This window comes from Sminthopsis crassicaudata, chromosome 1 (genome assembly GCF_048593235.1).
Source record: "Sminthopsis crassicaudata isolate SCR6 chromosome 1, ASM4859323v1, whole genome shotgun sequence".
NCBI lineage: Eukaryota > Metazoa > Chordata > Mammalia > Dasyuromorphia > Dasyuridae > Sminthopsis > Sminthopsis crassicaudata.
The window spans coordinates 59,625,168-59,634,878 of NC_133617.1; the positions used below are offsets into that span (position 1 = coordinate 59,625,168).

The window sequence follows — 9,711 nt, forward strand, 5'->3', positions numbered from 1 at the left end:
AGAGAGTCACCCATTACGAAGCTATCTCAATGTGGCCAAGATCCCACCTACAGGGAAGTCCTAATATCCACAGAGAATACTTCCTGGGGCACTCAATCTTCCATTACACTGTGGCGCCGCCCATTTAAAGGGCCCTTACAATTCCCTTCTTTTGTTTTTCGAGAACTGCATCCTTACAACCCAGAACTACAATTTGAATGTGATAATTGCTGAGCTTCCTTGTGACAAGAGATATGTGATTTTTCAATCTACTAGATTTTATATTGTCCATAAACATGCATAAATACCATTTTGTGTTTGACTGTAGCATAGCATGCCCTTCTGCCATGGCAAGCATGTCAGGATTAGATTAGGTAAAATGGACAATTTTTAGGATACTTTTTCTAGTCTCTTTCTCATGCCTGGTCAGCAGTAGAGTCCTTAGAAAGGTTGCTCAGATACCTAGGGAACTCTTAAATCCCACTACTGCTTTAGTCTAGTAAGAAGATGACCCTATGGTCTAGGCCACCTTTGCTCAGTGTATTGGATACAGTTTCTAGTATATTTTAACCTGTTGCTTCATCACTTGCCTTTCACCACAGGACTTTTAGATAGCAAAAATGTTAAAAATAAATAAATAAATAAATAGATAAATAAATAAATAAATAAAAGATAGGTGCTATCTTTGGCTTATGCATAAACTGCATTTAAGTTAGGCAGAGTTGTAGGAAGCAATCAGATTCACTCCTTCTTTTAGACTCATCAAAATCCAGTGGTAAGATAAAAGTCAAGACTACTGAAACTGCTCAGTTTTCAATGGATGACCTTGGTTTCTTTGATTTGTAACAAAGCTCTTAAATTTTCTACAGAACCTGCTTCAGCTGCCTGACTATTAGAACAAATTATTCTCATCAACCTATTCAGTCAGGATACATTTTCCCATACGTGGTGTAGACAACCCACTAATTCACCAATGGATTTGAGACTCCTAAATTATCATCAACCTGATTTAGCCTGTCTGCTGAATATACTACAGATTTTTGAAGGTAAAGGAGAGAACTTGGTGAGTTATGTGGGCACTGAATGTGGAAAGCAGACTTCAAAAGAGCTAGATATCCACCACACCTTCGCTTTTGGACAAATGTAAAGGTCCTGTTGTCTCTCAATTGTAATCCTTCTTTGGGAGGAGGTTTCTTTTCCATAAATCCTTTTCTCTATGAGCAGGTTTCTTGGGAGGCTTCAGGAGCCTCCAGCCAGAGGGAAGGTAAACATGAGAATGAAATCTTGACTCAGAATCTCCTGGAGTGTGGGAATCAGACTCTGCCTCCAAGAGTGTGGGAAGTCTTCTCCTTGACCTTCATCAGAATGACTCTTCCAGACCCTAACTTCTCCTTTTATCCTCCCAGAGAATGGGCTTGTGGGTACTCCATGGGCTTGTGGGAACTCCTTACTGATCAATGAGTAAGCTCCTTTAAAGTATTACTTCAAAGGTGTAAACTCCATTAAAGATTTGAACTAAAGGTGTGAATTCTGAGCTAGAAAATTGTTAAGTACCAACTTAGCACTTAGTAAGAACCTAACAAGTTCTCAAGGAGGTGAGATCCCCCCAAAAGAAAGTAATCATGCTTTCCCTGACTGCTCAAAAAAGAAGTGAAAACATCATAAAAAGGAGGTGGTCACACCCTCCCTGACTTCTCAGGGAGATGAAAACATCAAAAGAAATGGGAAATCAAATTAGATTAGTGGGTTTCTGAAGGGGCTCACTTGAAACAGGTATACATAAATCCATCACTATGGTAGGTATTGCACATAATTACATAAATTACATAAGCACATAGTAATATAACACAGGCTAGAAATGATGTAACAAATAACATGAATTAACATGAAGAATTTATTCATGTCCATAAGTCCTAGAAATAGTTAAAAAGTAATCTACTTTCCATTAGTTCATGTGCCAGGAATCCAATAATTCCTGCAAGCTTTGAAGTCCTGCCATAGTCTCATCAACAATTTTTCATGTCAAGGAATCCAATGATCCCTGCTGGTTTTTCAAGTCCTTTAATAGTCTTATCTTGTGTTAGGGAATCCAATGATTCATGCAGATTTTGTTCTAAGATCTTCTCCTTTCTCTTTTTCTGTCCAGGTGTTTGTTGCTACCACTGTTATCTTCTCCATCTGTTTCCTTCTCTGTCTGTAAAAATACAAGCCAACCCTCTATCCCCATCAGCTAATCTATCAAATTTCCTTCTATTTACCACTTTCTAAATCTCTTCTCATCACCTGGCAATTACATTGGAGCTGTTTGCACTGGACACTGCCCTGTTGGTTTAAAAAACCTGTATTTTCCCCAATTGCAATCAATTTCTGCTATCTGATTGCTTTTCTGTTGGCTGATCACATCAGAGCCTGACCTTCTAAAGGCTCTTTGGGTGTAACCTCAGCCATCATGCCCCACCTATCTTTTGATTGAGGTCTTGGAAATGGGCCACACCTCTCATTTCCCTGGATCAATCTACATTCTGAGGCCCAGTGGAAGCCCTTGTGACATTTTGGACATGGAGTTTTAAGGAAATTTGATACACCTGGAGAGAGACTTGTGGGTACCTCTCATTTCCCTGGATCAATCTACATTCTGAGGCCCAGTGGAAGCCCTTGTGACATTTTGGACATGGAGTTTTAAGGAAATTTGATACACCTGGAGAGAGACTTGTGGGTACTCCCTGTACTTATGGGAGCTCCTTAAAAGTATGCTCCCTTAAAGGTGTGACTCTCATAGAATTCTAGTAAATACATTACTGTACTAGAGAACTATTAAGTACCATGCAAAATTAAATAATTATTGTCTCTATCCATTCCAATGACTTAGCACCTTGTAAGAATCCTAACAATAAAAGATAGTAAGTTATCATAGCTGCAAGCAGATGAAATATTAATGTTATTCTATCCCTCCTTGAAAGTCTGTTTTGTTTCTGGCCACTGCCTCCTTTTATACAACTTCCCTCTTGTCATCTTTTCCCTTTCCCATGTATTATACTTTCCACATGGCCAAGGATGAATAACCAGTCAAAAATGACGATTTATTTTTGCATGTTTTGTTTGTATGTTTTGTCCCATCTGATCCTTGAAGGCAGTGACACAATTTCATTTTTTGTGTCAGTTTTACATAGCACTTACAAAGATCTGGCATACATAAAGTAAGAAATGATTACTAGTAAATGCTTGTCAAATGAATGAATTATTGATTCATGCTGTTTCAGAGATTTCTGCTGTTCTCTGCTTATATCACATGATCTTCAAAGTACTTGAAAGTTCTTTTATTATTCTATGCAATGTAGCCCCTGAGAAGTTAAATAACTTGCCCACAGCTAGAAAGTAATGAAAGGAGCACTTAATCCTAGATTGTGGAATAATACATTACCAGGATTGAAAGAGACCTTTAAGATAATCCAAATTAGGGCTTCTTAAACTTTTCCCATTTAACCCCTTTTCACCAGGGATATTTTTATGTTAATCTGGCTACATGGATATATAAAATAAGTATTCAAATCAAATATTTACTGGTAATAAATCACAATTTAATGATGTGATCCCTCATGGGATTGCAACTCATAGTTTAAAACATTTGATATAGACAGTATCTCATTGTATTTATGTTAAACATTTTATTGACAATTTTTTCTCAATTTTACTTACTGAATATATCTCTTATATTATAATAGTCTGTTGCCTATTTTTACCCCTCCAAGTCATTTTCCATTCCAATTCATTTTCCACTCAGCTGTTAAATTGATCTCCCTAAAGCATAGATAGGACCATGGTATATAAGTTCTTTTAGATTCCTGTTGCTTTCAGGATTAAATATCAAATGCCTTTTGATAGTCAAAGCATTTTATAATCTGCCCCACTACTTTACCAGTGTTGTTAGACCTTACTCGTCCCCACATCTTATGTACTCTGTAATATAATGGCACCACCCTTCTTGCTTCTCAAACAAAACTCTTAACCTTTAGATTGAACTTTTTTTTTTTTACTGGTTATTCTCTGTTCTATTGTCTTCTTCTTCATTTCCATTTCCTTGTTTCTCTTCAGTTCTGGCTACAATCTCACCTTCTGCAATAGTCCTGTTCTGGTCTCTCTCAATGCTAGTGTTTCCCTCCTGCTGATTATCTGCAATTTATTCTTTCTATATGTTTTGTTAGAATGTGATTTTAGACCCCATTACATTGTGAGCTTCTTGAGAGTAGGGAGTAAGATTTTTGTTGTTGTTGTTGTTGTTTTTGTTTTTATATCTATGGCAATTAATGTATACCAGGCATATAGGTGTTTAATAAATGTTTGGTGACTTAACTTGACTTTCCACCCCTCAGAGAGTCATCATTGTAATAAAACCTTTTTTAAGAAAAAAGGGGAAAAAATCAACACAACCTACAAGAAAACACAATACAATGCAAGAAAATCATCTGATATTATGTGCCATGTTCCACATCTATTAATTCTTCACCTCAGTAAAGTGTTGGGTAAAAATACCTTCTATGTTTTTCTTGAGGTTGATCTTGTTTTTTGTAATTTCTCAGAATCCATTTTTGATTATTTTGAGGTTGTCATTTTTTCCATTCACATTGTTGTAGCAATTTTGCTATTGTTTCCTTGTCTCATTTTTACTCTGTATGTGTTCATATAAGCCTTTACAAGTACCTTTCTATTCATTAATTCTTACAGTATAGTAATATTCCATTGTATTCATTTCCCACTGTTTATTTAGCAATCCAACATACTCTATGTATAGTATTTGAGAGATTCTATTAACTGGTGCTATCTCTCTCTCATTGTCTCATAACAACTAGATACATTCTGCCACTATTTCCCCTTTCACTGTTTTCTCACATGATGAAGTGGCCCTTTACTTTGACAAAATCAGCCCCTTTATGTGCACAAGAAATCCCATTCCAACCCTTCTTCATTAGCATATTTCTCCCTCTAGCATCACTGATCTTTCACTTATCTTCACGTTTTCTTTGTCTACTAGATCATTCCTTCATAAGAAATGCTTTAAAAAATGCTTGTTTCTTGTTACCTGGAAAAGTTTGCTAAAAAATTTAGTGAAAACCAATACATAGATGACTTCATCGATCTGCAATATTTCACATACAAAGTCTCCCATGTTTGTGAAGAATGCAGGATGGTCCATCTCCCCAATTCTTTCTTTTTTTTTTTTTCAAAAAGTTTTTATTTTAAATATATCTGCATAGTTTTCAATATTCACCCTTGAAAAATCTTTTGTCCCAATTTTTTCTCCTTCCCTTCATTCCCACTCCATCCCTTAGACAGTGAGTAATCCGATATATGTTAAACATATACAGTTCTTCTACATATATTTCCACAATTATCATGCTGCAAAAAAAAAAAAAAAATCAGATTAAAAAGGGAAAAATGAGAAAAATCCCAAAAGCAAGCAGCAACAACAAAAAAAATATAAGTACTATGTTGTGTTCTATCTCAGTCCTCACAGTCTTCTCTCTGGGTGCAAGTGGCTCCTAATTTTTTCTAATAATTGCACAAAATTCAGGATTCCCACCCTCCTTTGCATAATTAGAAAAATGTATATATTATTCTCTTGCTTCTACTTATTTTGTTCTGTATTAATTCCTAAGAGCTTTCCTATGTTTGGCTAAACACTTTACTGTCAGCTTTTCTTTGGGCAGCAGAGACATAGAAAATAGATGGGTATGACTTGAAATCAGGAAGGCTAGGGTTCAAGGCCGCCTCTTACAATGGAGGCAATTCAGTGATCCAGGAAAGCAAGTCTGTAAATTACAGAATTTTATTTTGTCTAGCTCTATAAGATATTCCCTGTGTACTTGCCTCTTCATTCCTCAGATGAGAAAACTGAGGCACAGGACATTAGATGATTGCTGAGCTAATGAGTGGATAGAACCAGAAAGAGAAGCAAAGCTCCTATAGCCTTTGTATTTTAGTACATCACCACTAGTGTAGGGTAAGAGGTGAGCAACTAACTTTATTAATTACACTTGGAAAGTTTCATTAAATTTTTGTTAAACTATTGGGTAATTCTTTGAGACAAAGGCAACAAGACCCAGAAGATATCTACAATCATAGGGAGAGACCTGGTTTTCTACTGAAAAGCATCCTCAGGGCTCTTTTCATATCATTGTTCCTTAAGCTGTAGATGAAAGGGTTCAGCATGGGGGTGACTATAGTGTACATCACAGCTGATGTTATGTCTTTTTGGGCAGTATGGGTGGATGTGGGGTTGAAGTAAACTTCAATGATTGTTCCATAGAAGAGACAGACCACAGCAAGGTGGGACCCACAAGTGTTGAAAGCTTTCTTTTTCCCATGAGTTGATGGGATCTTCAGGACAGCAGTGAAAATGCACATGTAGGAAATGAGGATGCAGATAAAGGGTACAACAATTGTCAGTCCTCCTATTGTGTAGACCATCAAGTCATTGAGCAAGGTATCTGAGCAGGCCAACCTTATGACCACACTGAGTTCACAGAAAAAATGAGGGATTTCATTGTGGCCACAGAATGAAAGTCGAGTCAGAGAGACAGTATGAATCAGGGCATCAATACAAGCCCAAGACCAGCATACTGCTACTAGAGAGGCACAGACTTTTTGGCTCATGATCATATTATAGTGTAATGGGGCACAAATGGCCACATAACGGTCATAGGCCATAGAAGCAAGGATGACACTGTCTATTCCTCCAAAAAAGTGGAAGAAAAATGTTTGTGTCAGACACCTGGTATAAGTAATTGCTTTATTTCCAGATAGGTAGTTAACCAACATCTTTGGGACAGTGCTGGATGTGAAGCAGATGTCAACGAGGGACAAATTGGTAAGGAAGAAGTACATGGGGGTGTGGAGGTGGGAGTCAGTTCTAATGGCCAAAATGATGAGCAGATTCCATAGCACTGTGATCAGGTACATAACCAAGAATAGGAAAAATAGAAGTCTCTCCTCTTCAGGCTGGTTTGAAAGACCCAGGAGGATGAACTCAAAGATGCTTGTTTGATTTCTTCTTTCCATGGGTCTGTTGGGAAAGAAGATGAAATTCGAATAGTTCATTTCAAGTTTTTTCAAATATTTTTGTATGAATAAAATCAATGGAGATAAATTGGAAGACAAATGGGATAGTGGGAAAACATTTGATTGTATTAAAGAAAATATCATTGCTAAAAGTCTGAGATATAAAATAGGGAATTGAGAAGAGATTTGTAACACAAGGACATTCTTTAAAAAAATTCATTCAAAGGATGAAAACAAACAATAAATGACCACAAGAAAACATTTTTCAAATGATGATCCAATAATCTGAATTTTCACCTTGTAGCCTGAAAATCTTGAAGAATTTTGGGAAGTTAGTCTTGGGTTTCCTTCTTGAAAGAGCTGCAAAGGAATACAAAAATAGTGGTTTATTGGAAAAAAGGAGAAGAGAATAAGTATTTATTAGGAACCTACTACTGTTCCAGGCCCTGTCCTACACCCATTATAAATATTACTTCATTTGATCTTAACTTGAAAATTTATTCTTCACTTAAAAGGACAATACAGATACATGATTGGTGGATATATAGTACAGTGTATTGAGATAATATTTTTAGGGGAGTCAGATAAAGGACTTATGTTGGATTCAATTATCCATTATCAATGCAAATAATTCTTAAATCTATTTATCTACAGCTAACTTTTCCCTTCATCTCTAGGCTTATATTTCCAATTGCCTACTGAAAATCTTAAACACATCCAAAGGTGAATTTGTTGTTTTTCTCCTAAAAACTTCCTTTTTACTCAACTCTGTGATTACTGTTGAAGGTATACCTTTTTTCAGCTTTATAACCTAGTAATCATCCTCTACTTTCTGTCACCCCAGCCTCATATCCAATGTTATGGCAATTCCTATTGATTTTACCTTAACAAAATGTCTCTTTCACACTGCTTTTCTTCTCTGACCCTTCTACCATCTTTGTGAAGTTGTTATCACTTCATACTTTTACTTGCTTGTTGGTTTCTCCATCTTACTTATCTTCTGTTCATCTTTCACTGAGTTATCAAACTGATCCTCCTAAATACCATGTCTTCCTCTTATTTAACAAACTCATGTGCCTTCCTATCACTTCTGGGAAAAATAGAAATCGTCATTTTGGTATTCAACGTCCTTTATAGCATGTCCCTCTCCCTTCTTTCTAGTCTTCTTAACCACACTTCCCCCATATATCCTGTGGTGCAGTGACTGCAGCCATCTTGCTGTTCCTCACACAAGATATTCATTTCAAACTCTAGATACTTCCATTATCTGTCCTCCTTTCCATTTTCTCCCTTCTTATTTACACCTTCTGGCTTCCGTGCTCCTTCAAGTCTTAGCTAATATTCTATCTTTTACACTAATATTTTCCCTCTTTCTCCCCTAATTTATTCCCTTCCCTCAGTTGATTATGTACAATTTATCCTTTATTCATATCTGATTTGTATATAGTTCTTTTCATGTTGTCTACTGATTAGACTCTGAGTTGTTGGAGAGCAGAAACTTTTAAAAATGTTTTTTGTTATCTCTAGTATTTAGGAAGATGGACACTAAATAGTCATTTGCTAAGGATCAATGCAAAGAGAAAGCGAAACAGTACTCTTCCAATAGTTCATTATAGACTATCTACCAAATGGGAATAAATACATCAAAGATTTGGGAAAGTGATCACAAGCTTGGTAGAGAGACATGAAAAGGTAATAATTATCCAGGGAAGTTGATGCCCTTTGTCTGTCCAAAGCACAACAGCTGATACATTGCTTTTTTGGTTGATCTTAATAGTAACTTTGTTTTAAAAAAAGAATTTCAAGATGTATGACTCTGAATATGAGTATAATCAACATAGAGAAAACAGTTTTTGAGATAGTAATTATGGGTATCTTGAATTGATGTCCACCATTCTAAATTAAAATTAATGAAAAAGGACAATAAAAGCACTATCTGATTCATACTCTAGATCTTGAACAAGCAGAATTCAAAGGGTTCAGAAAGATGATTTGTATCCCATAGCTTATTATGCTACATTGCAAGGGGGACTGGGAGCCACTCAAAAATTTAAATTTAAAAATACAAACATTTATGAGGAGAAAGAGAAGAAATAATTCTCTAATGAAACAAACCAAAAAAAAAAAAAAAAAAAAAAAGGTATAATGCAAAGGCACTGATCACTATAGATTAAGGAAATATCTTTTCAGAAGATAAAAGCAAGATCAAGTAATGGAAGATGAATACAAATATGTGCCTTGTGTCCCTGAAAACATTTTATATGGAATGCTGGAGAGTAGAGTGATCTGAGTGTGGTGGTGATATCCGATAATGAATTCTAGTTCAGTTATTTGCAGTTGTGCTTAACTCTTGGTGACCCCATTTATGTTTTTCTTATTAAATATACTGGAGTGATTTGCTATTTCCTTCCCTAAATTATTTTACAACTGAAGGACTTATGCAAACAGGGTAAAATGAATTGTACATGCTAACACAAATTGTATCTGTATTTGAACTCAGGATTTCGTTACTTTATTCCTGGAACTCCATGCACTATGCCACCTCAGTATCTCCCCTCCAAAAAAAAATGAAAAAGAATTTTCAAAGCTTTTTGGGGTAAAGAGGAAGGCTAAATTAAGGATAGACAAGTCATTCAAGGCAGATGGAATAATGAAAATGTCTGGTTGGTTGTAACA

At 35.9% G+C, this 9,711-nt stretch overlaps 1 protein-coding gene across 1 annotated transcript; it reads right to left on the minus strand.

Annotated features, from left to right (window-relative positions):
• Positions 1-6,093: 6,093 nt before the first annotated feature.
• LOC141551960 (olfactory receptor 1M1-like) lies at positions 6,094-7,035 on the minus strand. Its single transcript, XM_074284247.1, has one exon. The coding sequence runs from the start codon at positions 7,033-7,035 to the stop codon at positions 6,094-6,096; it is 942 nt and encodes a 313-aa protein (XP_074140348.1).
• Between the last annotated feature and the right edge of the window lie 2,676 nt (positions 7,036-9,711).